Genomic DNA, 17,165 nt, shown 5'->3' with positions numbered 1-17,165 from the left:
ATGAAATTTAAGTTGTTGTTTTGTTTAATTTGAGAACCAATATCTTTAAAGCCTGCAGGGATGTGACATAAGTGATGTTTCGAGGGCCTTCACCTGAAAACAGGAAATAAGCAGGGACAACTTTGTTATTTTTTCATTTGTTTCTTCAGACATTATGATCAAAGGAATTTGAGTCTAAAGAATTTTCAAGAGCTGAAACGACAAGTTATTGTAATTCATGTCTAGCCAAGGATTATATTCTAAATATTTAAAATAGAAAAAGAAAAAACTCATCATCTAAGGGTTTCCTAACCGATTCACAAAAATTCAAGGTGAAATGGTGGAACTGCAGAAGGTTTGTAAGATTGTGCTAGAAATGCTAATATCAAATGAAATTAAAAATGTGTATTAAAAATGTGTAACTGTTAAACCAAAATATATTTTTTTTGAATATTCTAGTATTATATACTAGCTTTTAGTATATGTTTTCATACTATTAAAAATATTTATATCAAGATAAATAATTGAGCACATTGGTTGTCATAAGCTTGTAGCTAGCACTGTAAAATCTGTGAAATTTATTAACATAAAATAGCAGTGGTGGTATTGTAAAAAATGGAGGAAACATTTAAGGATTAAAAAATTTAACTCAAACCAAGAAAATAAATAAATAAAATAATTTAATTTCATTGACTGTTAATTCACAAACTAACCAAAGCAGTCTGTTTTGTAATACACTGCCAAACACCATTAAACAGATGTAAGCTATGTGATGAATGAAAGATCATCACAAGTTAGTAAATATTAAAGAGGAGTGTTACAAGTTCTTGGTGCATAAATAAGATCTGTAAAGTTGCAAAGACTAAAGTCTAAAATCCAAAGAGATATTCTTTATCAAAGTTAAGAGTCAGCACACGCTCCTAAAACGGCTTGTTTAAACACACCCCCATGTCTACGTCACGATGTGGAAAGATTTGCATAACACCGCCCAAATATTCACGCAAAGGAGGCGTAACTTTGATTCTCGCTATAGTACTGATCCTGCCACTGCCACCATGTTGTGGAGATGCTGTGTTTCATATTGAAAGCGAAACGCCTTTGTTTGGCCTTCCAAAAGAGTAGGATATTCGCTTCCTCATGTCTAGAGCTGATCTGTGCTGGTCACTGAGGAAATACATCAACTTCACGCTGTGGATCGCTGGAACGGCTTTTACGTTTTGAGCAGTGTAGAGTAGCACTTGTTGTTTGTCATTTCTCCAGACATGGTTTTATGTTTACGCAGCGAGATACGCAATGCATAGAAAGACAGTATAAAATATAATCAGTAATTATGTTCCCACTGGATGCAACAAATGCCTTGTTTATAATGGGTTTTATTGTTTTTGTCTTGTCGTGCCAGGTTAAGGGGTGTAACATTTACATCACATGCTTGAGGTATTCGGCCAATCACAACGCATTGGATAGCTGGCCGTAGGAAATCACCATACACCTCGCTTTTCAGAATGATAAGCTTTGTAAAAATCGACCCGTTTCAGAAAGATGGGGCATAGAGGAGCAACAATAATGTACATTAGGTGAAAAATAATGTGTTTTTTGGGGCCTTAAACTGCATAAACATAGTCTGCTGCATTACACCAAATACAAAAACATAATGTTCTTTTTAGCAACGTCATATGACCCCTTTAATATATAGAAGGTACAGTGGCATGCACACAAATAGCCTACAAAACACCATGGTAGCACACACTATTTTACAGTGAAATTTTTACCTTTTGTAAAGGAACTTAATGTATAGAAATATTTTTTGACAGTAGCATTTTATCATAGGATATTATACCATTTTACACTATAATTAAATAAATTATTATATTTATTTAAATGTTATGATGTAACTTGAAATCTCATGGTTTACTTGTGAGTTCAACTGAACTGAAAAATTAGGTAAAAACCTTCTGGACCGCTCAGTCATAGAAAATTATTTCAGTAAAGGAGACTCTAGAGGGCGATGTAAACCTCAACTATAACACTAATGACACGCGGAGGAGGAGAGAGGCAGGCTGAATTAGGAGATGCTTTTGTGTTTCTACAAGGTTGACAGACTCCAGAAACCACGTTTCTGTGAGTTAGAGCGGACTCCACGGTACCACCGTGCATCAGCCGAGCCCAGTCTAAGGGAGCTGAACAGGTCGCCTTCAAACACAATACAGCAACACAAAGCATCTGTCTTTGTTTGACAAAAGGAAGCAATGTCAGGGTTGAAGAAACGATGTTCAAACACGTCTGCGGACCGGGATGAAGACGACAAGCAAGTGATGGAGAAGATGCTTTCAAGCAGAGGTGGGAATGGGAACATAAACCGACCAGGAGACGGCACGCCTGAAAGCCCCAACGCAGATATTACCTCAGCGGCGGACGGAGAAGGGACAGTCGAACTGAAAAGAACTATAACTCTCGTCAACGGCGTGGCCATTATTGTAGGCACCATTATTGGCTCTGGCATCTTCGTTACACCGACGGGAGTGGTGAAAGAAGCCGGTTCAGTCGGGCTGTCGCTGGTCGTGTGGGCTGTATGCGGCGTCTTCTCCACTATAGGTGCTCTGTGCTACGCCGAACTGGGGACCACCATCTCCAAATCTGGGGGTGACTACGCATACATACTTGAAGTTTACGGCTCCCTACCTGCGTTTCTTAAACTCTGGATCGAGCTTCTCATCATCAGGCCGTCCTCGCAGTATATTGTCGCCTATGTTTTCGCTACCTACCTCCTGAAGCCCATCTTTCCCATCTGTCCTGTTCCAGAGACGGGTGCTAAGCTTATCGCCTGCCTGTGTATCTGTAAGTAACCTGTTAACGTTACCTACCTCGCTAGGTGACAACCAAGTTCGTTTACTCATTTATTCCGCAAATAAACAATATGACTGAGGGCTTAAATGCACTCTTTATCGTAAATCTCCTCAGTTCAACGGTTCTGCCGTTTGAATTTAACGTTACCTCAGCTGTCATCTCACGTGCCATTCGCGCGCTCTATCTTCAACGTCCGAAATCCGTTAAATATAAACGATTTTAACTACATATGTGACATAAAATGTGTAATTAGAGACAGAAATACCACGTGTCCACACTGCTACAGCGTGTGTAGCATATCTCCTATATGCTACACTGAGTATGTTGAAAAGGTGCAGAGAAATTTCATCATCTAGTGCGGATGATGTAGTAGGGATGAAGTGGAACACGCTGCTACTTCACCTTGGCGGGCTTTATGCAAATTAATTGCATTGTTAGTGTTAGCAACACATCAATTTAGCGTCGCTTTAGTATTAATTATATTTTGATTATAAATAAATGTTTTGAGAAAATTCAGATCCTTTTTTTTACCAGCATGGATATGAAAAATCAAGAGTAATTATGTTTTAAGTTATTAACCAAAGGTAGAAACGTAAATCATGCTGTATGAGCTTCATAATTAATCCAATATAGTTTAGTCAAAAACTCCACTTATATGTAACTTCATACGATAACAAGCCAAGATTATTCATTATTATGATCAGGTTACTGTATTCTCTTTTTGCCATAAATAAATTGTGTGTGTTTTTGCTACAAGAGTACAAATAGGAGGACCAATAGGAGTTTATGAATTAAGTCCTGCAGCGCTACAATCACAGATCTTTGATATGCATGCTCATGGCAATATGTTAAGGTTGTGGTTTACCATGGCAGCCATGTGAGCAATGCAGCCATCCCGCAGGTTTAAACCAGTCAGGATTAGGAGAATTAGCTCAAGCCCTAATTACCAATTGGCCAACAAATTAAAACCCATATTTCTCTATTTCTCTGCCTGGCTTTTTCTTTGTCTCCTCTTTCTTCCTCTCCTCCCCCTTTCTCATTTAGGCCAGATGAATGCTTGATTGGGGTACAGGAATGCATATTCTTTGTGAACACAGCACCCACTATCCGTTGTAATCTCGCCTTGTTAGTGGCTTGTAATCCTTCCATAAGAACTCACATGACGAGTGTTTTAAAATCATGATTGAAAAGGGACTTCGTTGCATAAAACTATGCTGCGTATCCATGATAGAGGCCCCCTGAGCATGACCATGCTCCTGCCGAAGGGAAGCTCATGGAGGAACCTCTGTCTGATGATCCCTAGTCTATTAAGAATGAGATCTTCAATGCCTGACAGAGTAAAACAACAGTGTGTGCATGTGTTCTTGTGTGAGTGGAGCCAGGCTCCACTGTCCTACCCGATACAGACCCCCTTTTGTATTTTAGGGGCACACAAAGGCTGGCGGGCTTCTCCTCTCTGTTTGGTGCCCACTGCCCAGACCGATTTACAGCTAATGCTGCTTTGAAGTACTCTTTAGGTAATCACATTTAATAGAAAGCTTGGAGCCAGGGGCTGGAGGCTAAGGTGGTAGGAGCTCATGATTTTTATTATTCACTCAAAATCTGTTTACTAGTATTTGGCCAGTAAACTTTTAAGTTTCATTCAGGCCGTGGCACCTATACCGGCTCGTTTTATATTCATACATCCATTCTTTTTCAAAACCATGTATGGTTCCCCAGTGCCTTGGACTAAACAGGGCAACACCCTCATAACTACTGACAATTTCCAGTTCACTTGTGCTCTTTGGATAATGGGGAAACCCAGACTAACATAGGGGACATGTAAACTCCACACAGAAAGGCCTCATATCTCGACAGGGACCTTCTTGCAGTCAAATGCTTTACCATTAAATTAAAAAATGTTTCATAAAAAGTAATTGTGTATATGTAAAATACATCATTATATATCTGCTTAATACATATATTATTGTTTTAATTCTAATATTAAAATTGTACTTTTGTAATATAAAATAATTTTTATAATATACTTTTTTATTTTATAGTAAAAATTAGTACTTCTATAGTAATAATTTATTTATTTATTTTCTTAGTTTTAATAATTTAATAAAATAATACTAATAATAATAATTATTGTTATTAATATGATATTATTGTCAGTGTAAAACAGCAGTGTAAATGTGGCCTTAGACAACGCTGTTTTTTTTTACTTAAAATTTGAAAAAAGTAGAACAAAACAGGCATAGAGCTCTTAAATTTAAAATACATTTAAATTCGCAGTAAAAAAATGCAATTAGATTTGTTTCCCCAAGTCATTGCCCACAAGGCTATCCAACCCAACAAAGCCAATCAGCCTCTTTCAGTATATTGTGTGACACAGTAGGAATTAATCACATTGAAACAGAATTAAGCAAACGAAAATTGCAAGTGAATTGAATAAGTAGGGCGAGACATTTGCGAATGATTCAGGTAATAATTATCTGCACATCCACCCTATAATACAATCCAACCCCATTAGGGAGATTATTGTGTGCTGTGGCATATAATATTCCTAATCATTTGAACCTACATGTCGTGCTGACATGTTTCTTTCACCAATTTTAATTCGATATCTATTTTTCCATTCAACCTTAATAAGTTTGGCAGCCATGCTGTTTCATTTAAAAAAGTAGCACACCATGCTGCCATGCGTATAGCTGCAATGTAAACAGCACTTTGCGGACGACGCCTACTGATTTAAAGTGTGGATGACAAATTCTAGCCTAATTAGTTTACCAAGTATTTAGGTTAACTTTCTCTGAGCCTCTATTGTGAAATACTAAAAATAAGTGCCTGTTGTTCTGTTTCTCCCTCCATCTTTCCCTATAGTGTTGTTGACCGCTATCAACTGCTACAGTGTGAAGGCCGCCACAAGGGTTCAAGATGCCTTTGCTGCTGCTAAGCTACTCGCCCTGGGCCTCATCATCATTATTGGCTTTGTGGAGATCGGCAAAGGTGGGTAACACACAAACACTTCCAACATGTACACCAACAATCAGTCAGTTAACTAAACAACTGCTGAGGTATAGAGTATAAATACTGTAGTTTTAGTTAATGACTGTGTTTTCCATCATTAAAATGAACCCATACGAAGAGTTTATGTTTGTACATTCAGGCAGAGTGATTGTATTTATGTTTTCTGGAATTAATAAAGATCTGTATGGTCTTAGGTAGGCCTCGGCTTCAATGTTTATTTATTTTTTATGTTTATTTTTGCTATGGATACAATGTAGCATTCTAACAGTTTTTATTACAGTGTTGCTTTGCGTTCTCTTAGCTGGGTGAAAAGTGTCTTCAAGCTACACAAAGTTTGAGACCAAGCTCAGTTCAACATCAGCCTCATGCAAAAAATGACTTTTTTGATTAATAGGGTACAAATTGGTGTCCCGTTACTTTTTTAAAGCAATAAAGGCGCAGTTAATAAATAAACCATTAGCTAAAATGTAATTAATTAGTTTTAAAAACAGCAGTTATCCCACCTCAGTGCTTCTGGACTTCTTGACTGTATCCACCAAATTAAAATCACACATTATAACTTTAATTAAAGTACTAATTTTACATTTAATATCATGCAATTTAATATTAAAAATTTGTATTTTCTTTTATATATATATATATATATATATATATATATATATATATATATATATATATATATATATATAATAGACAAAATTGCTTTCTTTGCTGTGGAGTCAAGACATTTGAAAATATGATTAAAAGATGAATATGCAACAAAAATACAGAATGTCACATTTTATTATTTGGTCTTTCGACACATACATGTTTTACCAAATAAAAAGGACAACACTTTTAGAGTTCATCCCACTATTTGATGTGAGCATAAGTATTGGAACAGTTGAATTTAAGGCAGATGTAAAAGATTAAAAGCGAATATTTAGTTGTAGATCCCTTCCATGCAATCAGAGCAGTGAGTCTGCAACCCATAGACATCACCAGACTCTTGGTCTTATGCTTTGAAATGCTTTTCCCCATCCTTTAATGCAGCCAATTCCAACTGTTGCTTGTTTTGGGGAGTTTCTGTCTTTAGTCTCCTCTTCAGCTGGTGAAATTAATGTTCAATCGGATTTAAATCTGGAGATTGATTTAGGCAAACTAAGACTTTACATTTCTTTGCCCTGATAAAGTCCTTGACTGAACTGGCAGGGTGTTTTGGGTCTTTGTCCTGATCTAATATGAAGTGCTTTCTAATGAGTTTGGTGGCATTTTCTTGAATATTGGTAGGCAAGATGATTTTGTACCCTTACAAATTCATTCTGCTACTGCCATCATACATTAAGTCATCATTAAGATGAAGAGGTCATGTTCTAGAGACAGCCATGCATGCCCATGCCATGATACCACTTTCACCAAGCTTTACAGATGAGGTTCTATGCTTAGGATCATTTGCAGTTCCCTTTTTTCTCTACACTTTGCTTTTCAATCACTTAGATAAAGGTTAATCTTTGTCTCATCAGTCCATCAACTCAGTTCCAAAACTCTACTGGCTGACATTTGTGAAGAATCTTGCCTTTCTAATTTTGGTGCTGATCAGAGGTTTGCATCTTGCTGTGTAGCTTCTGTAACTCTGTCAAATTCTCTTGCGGACTGTAGATTGACAGAGCATCACCTCAGCTTTCTGGAGGTTGTTGGTGATTTTACAGACATGTATTTTAGGGTTCATTTCAAAGCTTTTATGATTTGTCTGTCATCAACTACTTTTGTTTTTCTCAGCCGTTGGGCGCATTGTTCTGGTTCTGTTTCTGTTTCTCATTAGCTTACTGGTTTAACCTCACAAATTCAGAAAGGAAAAAGAGGATTTCACAGTCTGAGATGCAGATTAACAAAGGTCCATTCACTTGGTGCATGTCCGTGTCTACTGCACAAACAAAGGCCTAAAGCTGGTATCACGGACTCAGTTGTGAGTCAGCAAAACAGGACAGGTTAATTCGAATGGATTATTAGCTCTTCTTTTCATCTTTTATCAACCCACTCTCATTGCCCATAGCAGTGGACGTGTTGTGACAGACAGCAAGGAATTTTCTGAAAGAAAGGAAAATGAGAAAGAGACGCCATGCTGGTGTTGATTATTGAATATTGGAGCCACAACTGTAGGGCAAGTCTCTTCTAATTGGCCTGCCTCACCCATATTTTGCCTAGACTGCCAAATTTTGGCCTTGCCTTTGGGTGTTGGTTTCTTTGTGTGGTTAAATTCCCAGAATTTAACCTTTAGTTGCTGAGGTTGCCACATGTACATCTCTCTCATGGTAGAGAGATGCTTCTAAAGCAGCATTGTTCGAAAGTTCCAAAAGTTAATTTGAACTATCGTTTAAAAGTTTGAGGTTGGTATGATTTTAAAAATATTCTTGAAAGAAGTCCATTCTGCTCACCAAATCTGCATTTATTTGATCTCAAATAGATTAAATCATTAATACTGGGAAATATTATTACAATTTAACTTTTGTTTTCTATATATTATATATATATATATATATATATATATATATATACATTTTTTTTTTTTTTTTTTTAATGTTATTTATTCCTGTGATGGCAAAGCAGAATTCTCAGCATCATTACTCCAAGATCCTTCAGACATCATTCTAATATGCTGATTTGGCATTCATGAAAAATCTCTTAATTATTATCAAGATTGAAAATGATTGTGCTGCTTAATATTTGTGTGCAATCCATAATTTTCTAGATTCTTGATGAATAGAAAAACGTCTCGGAATGCATTGCTAAATTAGTGAAAAAGAAAAACCAAGATGGCGGATGAGGCAATAGTTTAAAAAAATACACATTGCAATTGGTTCATTTTTTTGGAGATAGTATTCTAGCTGATATATTTATGTATTTTTAATCTTAAGATTTTGATTTGCGGTTGTGCTTTATGAGTATTGCATTTTTAGCTTAGCCAAATGGTAAAGTCAAATTAGTATTTACAAGTTATGTGGTTGTAATTGTGACGCCAAATGCATTCAGGTCACTTTGGTCAGAGCAAGATGGCAATCTACCATTTCTACAAAATTATGAATAAAGAATGTGCCCGAGGTGCTTTTTTTTTTGGCTTTTATTTAACTTGTGAAGGTGCTGTTAATTAATCATTATGTATTGTATCGTAATTGTAATACCATATTTTAAACAGGCAAGCAACTACTTTGTACATACTTGTAAATGAAAAAAAAAAATCCATTCCATTATTTCAACAAATTTACCATCCAGGGATGGAAATTAACTTTTTTGTCCACCGGCCACTGTGGCTGATGGATTTCAAAATCTACCAGCCACTTTCTTGTTTTTAACCAACAATGTGTAACTGCATGTGAAAATTAATACTACAAGATCTACAATACTTAAGCAGTTTATTTAATCTCAAGTCTCTCTTTCTCTTTCAGTGATGCTCAAAAATGCTGCCTATCTAGGCAGCTTACTAGGTTTTGAAACAACCGACTCTTGCTGAAGTAGCTCATTCCCCCAACTCCGTAGCCCAACTGGATGATACACCTGAACTGAACTTTTGTAATGCATAGAAACATTTTTGCAATATTCTAAACAATTTTCGTACGCATTAATAATGTTGTATTTAATTCCAAAGGAAAGGATTAACCAGTATAAGTGTATTTATTTATATTTTTGGTCTATTTATTTATTTTTTTTGTGGTTGAGGGAACACGTGGGGAAAAGTCCCCTGTTCAACACTTTATCTCTGAAAGAAATCTCGGCTCGCAAACTTTTACGCCGTTGACAAACGAAGGCACAGTGTTTGGAAATTTGTGCGCGATAACAAATTCTTCACGTGATCTTGTATATCATGAGCGCATGCTATAAAACGTACTGTAAATAACCAACAAATATATCACTCCACAAGCGGCACTATCTTCAGCTACAAACACTGTACTGGGAACAACACCGCCGTTTCGAGCCCGGTTTACACTGCCTTTCTCCATGGAGCTGCTTCGGATGATACACTTTATTTCTTCTTGTACACACACCAGGAAAGGAAAAATTTCCTTTTTTGTCCACCGGCCGGGTGAAACAGTATGCTATTTTATTTATCTGCCACGGTGGCCAGTAGGTGAAGCCTGTAGGTACCCGCCACAACACAAAATCACCCACATTTGGCTGGTGGCGGGTGCTAATTTCCGTCCCTGTTACCATCAATATCAAGAATCTGCATCTATTGCATAACCCATATTTTCTCACTGAGACGCTCACAACTCAGAAACTCATTGTGAATGCATTCATGTGCATTCAACTCGAAAATACAATCTTCTTGACTCTATTTAAAGCAGTTGAGAGTCAAGTTGACTCATTTATGACTTTCCATTTTAGTTTGAATGCCTCATTGCTGTCTGTGTTGATTGAAAACAGTAAGGCAGCTGGCTAGCTATCGGGTGTTTTTGTGTGCGAGCTAGATAAGCACATGCAAAATTATGGTGTGAAAAACGAGGCCAGATAATGATGACTGTAAATTTGAACCACCGACAGGACATACCCTCCCTGTCTTGAGAGATGTCTATGGAAATGTACTCAGAACTGACAAGTATCTTATTTATTTTCTTTATGAAGTCTTGCTTTTGAAAGAGTTGTTTAATTTACAGTGTCTTCCTCTGTGACATTTCCTTCCTCTACGTCAGTCTTTATGCACAAAGTAGCTTCTGTTTAACGGTGTACTAGACTTAACTTACTTAGAAGTCCAGAAAAGTTCTTAATGTGTATATTAGCACTTGTTTGCTTTGAGAAAGCCACTACTGCTTAATTCTGTTACTTTCAGCCATTGCTGAAACGTAGCATGCAACAGGACACCTCGTGGTTTATCAGCCATCTTGAACATCTTTTGGGACTGGAGCTCCACCCACACAGAGACAGTGAGACACTGCATGCTCAGCCCACTTATTAGCATGATCATTGTTGAGTTTTTATGTTTTGGTCCTTTTTGCCACTATATTTATAATTATATTTGAGAGCTGTCAAGAAAGGAAAGGTCATAAAAGGAGGGAACAGAAACAGGAATGATACAAGCCCAATAATACAAAAAACAGGCACATATATGATTTGGAAGAGTAAATATTTGAAATATTATTATCAATGTTGAAAACAGTTGCACTGCTTAATATATATATATATATATATATATATATATATATATATATATATATATATATATTGTGTGTTGAAACCGCATTTTGATGAACAGAAATTTCAAAAATGATGAACAGCATTTATTTGAAATATACATTTTTTAGAAACTTTATAAATGTCTTTTCTGTCATTTTTGATCAACATAAAATAGCCTGTACAATAGATTACTAATAAATAAAAAATAAACAGATAAATTAATGGACCAAGGTCAGAGAACAACATTTATTACTATATTAACATTTATTTTACCACAAAATGTTGTGACAGAACTATCAGAATTAGGGATGTACGATCATGATTTTTCATGGCCGATTCCGATACCGATTTTTTTACAAGCAAACTGGCCGATTCCGATACCGATTTCTGATTTTTTTTTTTCTTTATCTTTAAGCAACAAACAAGAAAGAAGGAAAGTGTGCATAAACAAGATGTTTATTTGGTATTAAATAGGCCAAACTGGCTTTTGGCTATTGAAAACAATAACCGTAACCATCTGAAATTAACGGCAGTAACTGCACAGTAAGTAGCCTACATTCAATACAAACATAGATGGTACAGACATCAGCATTTAGCTTTTGTTTTTGAATTGGGTTGAAACCACATAGAACTGGCCTTAAATGAAAAGATTAACTGTAACTATGTGAAATTAAAGGCAACAACTGCATAGTTCTACAATCCAAACAACACAATCAACACATATTCAATAAGATGTTTCTTAATCAGCACTCAGTATTTGTTTTAGTTTTTAAATTTGGTTTTAAATTTAAAAAAGGTCTTTATTAGTGAGACTAAATAAAAGTATACTATATAAATAAATGATTCCAAAATGTTAAAATCAAATTAATGTTGGTGCAAATAAAACAGAGATGCAAAGTGTTTCATTCATCCAATGAAAAAATTAGGGTAATGATTCACATCTATATTTTTTTACTTGAGCCAATGAAAAATAAATAATTTCAGTGTGCTACAGCAGGTGATTTTTAAATCAAATTAAGTCGATGTAATTTTAAGGTAAAATAAAAATAATAATCCTATACAGAACTGACGTTTACTTCTGGCTTTTCAAACGTGTATGCAAGTTCTGCTTTACAAAAAAAAAAAAGCATTTCAGTTTTGTCACAGTTTAGTACGTTTCGTTTCGTTTCTCATCCAACACGCGAGAAGTTGATCTGAACATCTCTTCCCTGTTGTTCGCGCAGCTTCAGTGAGCAGTAGTGATGTGTCGTTCGTGAACGAATTGTTCTTTTTGAACAAATCTTTTAGGTGAACGAATCGTTCTCGTTCACATAATCCACTGACTCATATTTCTCGTTCACTGAAGTTCCTCCCTCCACAGCAGCACGGCGCTATTAGCAGCGCATGCTCAGCTCGGTGAACCGGGTAACTGTGAACTGTTTTATCCTGTCAAAGATTTACTCTTGAAAGAACGGATACATGTCGTTCGTGAATGAAATTAACTGGTACATAGCTTATCTTGTTCGTGAACAAAATTAATGAGAGTAAACCGGGTCAGTTGGCCATTTAGCATGTAAGTCTCATAAAATGCAAAGTGCAGTAATATGCACTGTGCACATACGCTTGTTTTCATATTTAGCATACAGAACATAATTCCACATTTAATCCCCGATTTATAAATGTGAATATATAGGCTAATATATGATCTGTCTGACCAAACAATTAAAATGCTAATTATGCAAGAAAATCTCATCCTTTGTTCATCTGAAAAACTTAAATAGACTTTATATATTGAATGCGATTATGCACACATTTTAATAAAGCCAAATAAGTTTTTGTAACAAATGAATAAGTTCGTTGACTTAAGACATAACACATATTTACATTTACATTTATTCATTTAGCAGACGCTTTTATCCAAAGCGATTTACAAATGAGGACAGTGGAAGCAATCAAATACAAATGACACTCTTTTTCGCCACCTACTGGCATATTTTGTGTAATACAAAGAAATGGTCACTGAACAAATCAGTGAATGAATCTGAACGAATCATTTTGGTGAACGAACTGAAAATGAATGAATCTCTTGAAAGAATCATAATTTCCACCACTAGTGAGCAGGAAAGGCTCTTATTTTTGCGCCAGTACACCAACGGCTGATCGCTTCCTGTTATCTGCACTTCCAGTGCTGAACGACTGCCAGTGTCCTACGCACAGATTTCGAAATACTTCCTCACAAACGACATGATAGCGAATGATAACAATGTAGTATGTGCACGCGGGTGCACTTCTGGAAAAATCGGCCAAAAAAAGACCAAAAAAACGGCGATTGCTAATCGCGTATTTTAAACAAAAACCGTCCGGTTCCAATTTATGGCCGGTCAACCGGTGCATCCCTAATCAGAATCAAGTATTCCAATGGATCATCTTAACATTCTATTGTTTGATACTAAAATATGACAATACACTTTTCCAGTATGTCCATTTTGACCGGATGGTCATGATTTCCTCTCAGATGATTCTCTTTGTCCATTAAGGTGTCTAGACTGATTCGACAATGGTTACACAACTGATGCCATACTCGATGCTCACTGAACTTGCCTTCACACACTGCACTTTTGTGTATTAGAAAAGTGTGTTTTTGAGATTGCATGTTGTTTTTAGGAACTCTTCAGACTGAATCTAGGCTATGTAAGCTATGATCTGCTGTCGAAGCGTTTCTTTTAGACCGAGATCGAGCTCCTCTGGGCTGGCGTAGCTCAGGTCTGAGCCTATAATACTCAAGTTTATACAAAGAGTTTATACAGGCTTTCAGTCTCATTCTGCGCCTGACTGCCTCAGGCATACAGTCTTACACACACACACACACCTATCTCACCTACCATGTCATGTGACCAGACGGCGTTGGCCTCCATCATTCAACACAGATTCACATGAGCTTGCCTTGGGCTGCAATCATTCAGTGGACATGTTCACATCCTCTAGGTAGGATTCATGTCTTAATTCGTTGCCACTGAAAAATAATTTTTTTAATATTTGTACATGTTAACTTAAGCTAATGCAAAAGCTGACATGAAAAAAAAAATTACAAAACAGTACTTTTACATCATTTACTAATCTGGATATCCTACACATACATACATACAGTACATACATACACACACACACACACACACACACACACATACATAAAATTATGCATTTAGCAGACACTTTTATCCAAAGCGACTTACAGTGCATTCAGGTTATCAATTTTTACCTATCATGTGTTAGATTATTTATAATATATATTAGATTTTAATCTTTATATATATATATATATATATAAATTTGTTTTTGCTTAATTAAAGTGCAATATTAATTATGCAAGACAAAATAAGACTCCTGGGTCTCTTAAAATGAACAACTTAGTTTCCTTTTTTAGAATTTTTTTTTTTTTTAAATGCATAGAATGCAATGCATACATCAAAAATAAACATTTAAATAGTACCCATTGTTTCTATGTCTGTACTTGTACTGTGAACAATGACAATAAAGTTGACAGATGAATTAAGTGCTTTTAAGTGCTATTCAGTTGGGGTTTTAAATAAAGCATTTTCTGAGATGCACATTAAACATTAAACACATAAAACATTAATTTAATTTATCTTTTAATTATTGAAAATTAAGCAAACTTAACTTTTTGGAAAACAAAGGGGATTTACTATTAAAAATAAAACATGGAAGAAATGTTGTGTGATTAAACCTTAAAAAAAATGTTTGATTTTTTTTTTAGTAGTAGGCTATGTACATTCTGCTGAACAATAGTAATACATCTCTGGCAAATACTTGTCTTTAAACTAAACCGGACTTTTATTTTGACGGGTTGGCGTACCTTTACAGTTCTGTGTATGTGATGTGACGCTAGTTTTACTCAAATCAAACGGTCAAATGCTCATGAAGTGACTGTCAGAGCATTTCTGGAGATGTTGTTCATGTGTTCATGTCCTTATTTAGTGAGACAGCAGACGCTGAAATCACCGTGAGTGTCACACGCTTCAGTGTGTGTAATAAAGGAAGAAGCGCTTCTGCGCCATTCATTAACAGAGACACGCAGAACATGCAGGATTCATTTTTAAATAGACTGTTCCGGCTTAATATTTACAGATATTAGTCCATATCGTGATTTGATGTAAGTGTAATGACCTATTTTTGATTGATTCATTCAAAATTTGGCAAATTCCGTGCCATTCCGTGTTAAACTGTAAATTCAATTTTTATGACTTGATTCCGTGATTCCATCTGCGTTTTCTGCATCGCGGAAATCATAGGGCCCTAGTTGTGGAATGCCAGCTCTATCTTGCAATGGACACACGCCACGACATTCTCTTTACGTTTGCCTGCACCCTCAAATCAAAATACTTGGGTTATCTGTAGCAGCGTAGGATACACCTAATGTATCCTTCGAATTCCTGTGAAAAAAGGTGGCATTCGAAGGTCTTATTTGGAGTGTGCTACTTGCTTTTCTGAAATGAGACAACCTCGATGACTTATGCAGCCTTTGAATGCGACCTTCGGAGGGCGCAGCCTTCTAAATGAGACACAGCTACTGCTGACTTCTTGTGTCTCCTTCCACTTTGTGGGTGATGTAAACGCGTTGTGTCACATTAAAAAAATCATTGCGAAAGAACCTGACGTGAGATTTAAAATAAATTAAAAGAGGCTTCGAGGCAGAGGAATTTGCCTCGATCATTTTTTGTAATCGAGTTACTCGAGTTACTCGAGGAATCGTTTTAGCCCTAATATGAATATTGAAATAGTAGTTTTCAGTGTCACATGATCCTTAAGAAATCATTCTAATATGCTGATTTGCTGCTCAAGAAACATATCTTATTATTTTCATTGTTGAAAACTCTTAATATTTTTGTGGAAACAGTGGTAACGCTGAATAAGGAGCTGAAACATGGCGACACATTATATATTATGCATCATGCAATTGCCATTTGGCATAGTTACCCAATAATTTACTAAGGGGAAAACAGATATGTTCTATTGAATGTCCAAACCTTGAAAATATGCAGATTAGGACATTAAATCATTTGATGCTATTGTGTTAAAGAGTGGCTGAGGAATGAAAGAACAAACACCCACACATTTTCAAAAGGAAGAAAGAGTACCAAAGAAAGAACATGGGAGACTACTTTGTATCAAACCCGTGTAATGATTTTCACAGCGATTCTTTTGAGAGAAGTCAAGTCCGAAGTCACTTTTTGATGATTTAGTCATATGAATTTCTTCAAATCTGTTAAACTATTGTTTTTCTTTTTTACACCTGCGCATGTTTGTTGCTATACTACACCGCTTGTTGGACTGCTAGGCCAATCCCTCAAAGTTTCCTAACCATAAATTGAATTCTTACAGTGTTTTCTGTCAGGGAAGCCTTTGTCGCTCTGATGCCTGCAGGCTTTGGAGAGATGGATGTACGTAGAGGTTTGATCTCCCCCGGCTTTCTCACGGGAGAGATTGAGACCGGGCCCCAGCCTGAAACAACACTATGTTCATCTGTTGATCCAGTGGGAATTCACGAGCTTTGGGTGTTCAAGAATTTGCAAACCCTACAATTTCTCTTTAGTTCTTGTGTTCCCATCACTCTTGCATTTCAGATGTGACATCTGTGACCTTGTGCCTCATGCACCGACCTACTGCCCACAACCGGCCTTGAGAATGTCAGCATGATGACTTTGAAAACTCATTGTATTGTGATAGTGGGAAACAGTCAGCCACCTTAAAACTATTCCATGCAAGCTTGTTGTTCCTCTCATTGGATAATATTGTGGGAATTACAGAGTACTCCCTGGATATTATGACTTGAATGGATTGTTTTATTATGTAATGTTGCTGATAGTTTGCAATAGCATTGTAATCTTATGTTTCATGCTGATTGTTTCTGTTGCAGGTGATACTACTGAGCTATTGCCTGAAAATTCGTTTAAAGGAACCAATACAGACTTTGGTAACATTGGAATGGCTCTTTACAGTGGGCTGTTTGCTTATGGAGGATGGTAAGACCACAGAACTAAATTTGGTGAAATGTAATGATACAGCATGTGAACCAAGATATGTTTTACATGTAAATCAACTTTTTTGTCGTAAACAGCCATGACTACAACTGTCACGCTCCGAGGGAAGAAAGAGAGAGATGAAAATGAACTTAGAGATGTATTTAA

At 36.3% G+C, this 17,165-nt stretch overlaps 1 protein-coding gene across 1 annotated transcript in view; it reads left to right on the top strand.

Moving 5' to 3' along the window:
- The first annotated feature begins 2,025 nt into the window (after positions 1–2,025).
- Positions 2,026–17,165, top strand: part of LOC132125125 (large neutral amino acids transporter small subunit 1-like) — a 42,639-nt gene continuing 27,499 nt past the window's right edge. The window contains exons 1-3 of the mRNA XM_059536364.1: positions 2,026–2,814; positions 5,689–5,814; positions 16,895–17,000. Coding sequence (XP_059392347.1) covers positions 2,226–2,814; positions 5,689–5,814; positions 16,895–17,000 — 821 coding nt within the window. The 5' untranslated portion in view covers positions 2,026–2,225. The remainder of the gene's footprint in view (positions 2,815–5,688; positions 5,815–16,894; positions 17,001–17,165) is intronic.

This window comes from Carassius carassius, chromosome 43 (genome assembly GCF_963082965.1).
Source record: "Carassius carassius chromosome 43, fCarCar2.1, whole genome shotgun sequence".
In the NCBI taxonomy this organism is placed as follows: domain Eukaryota; kingdom Metazoa; phylum Chordata; class Actinopteri; order Cypriniformes; family Cyprinidae; genus Carassius; species Carassius carassius.
This window is presented reverse-complemented; position numbering and strand designations above follow the sequence as displayed.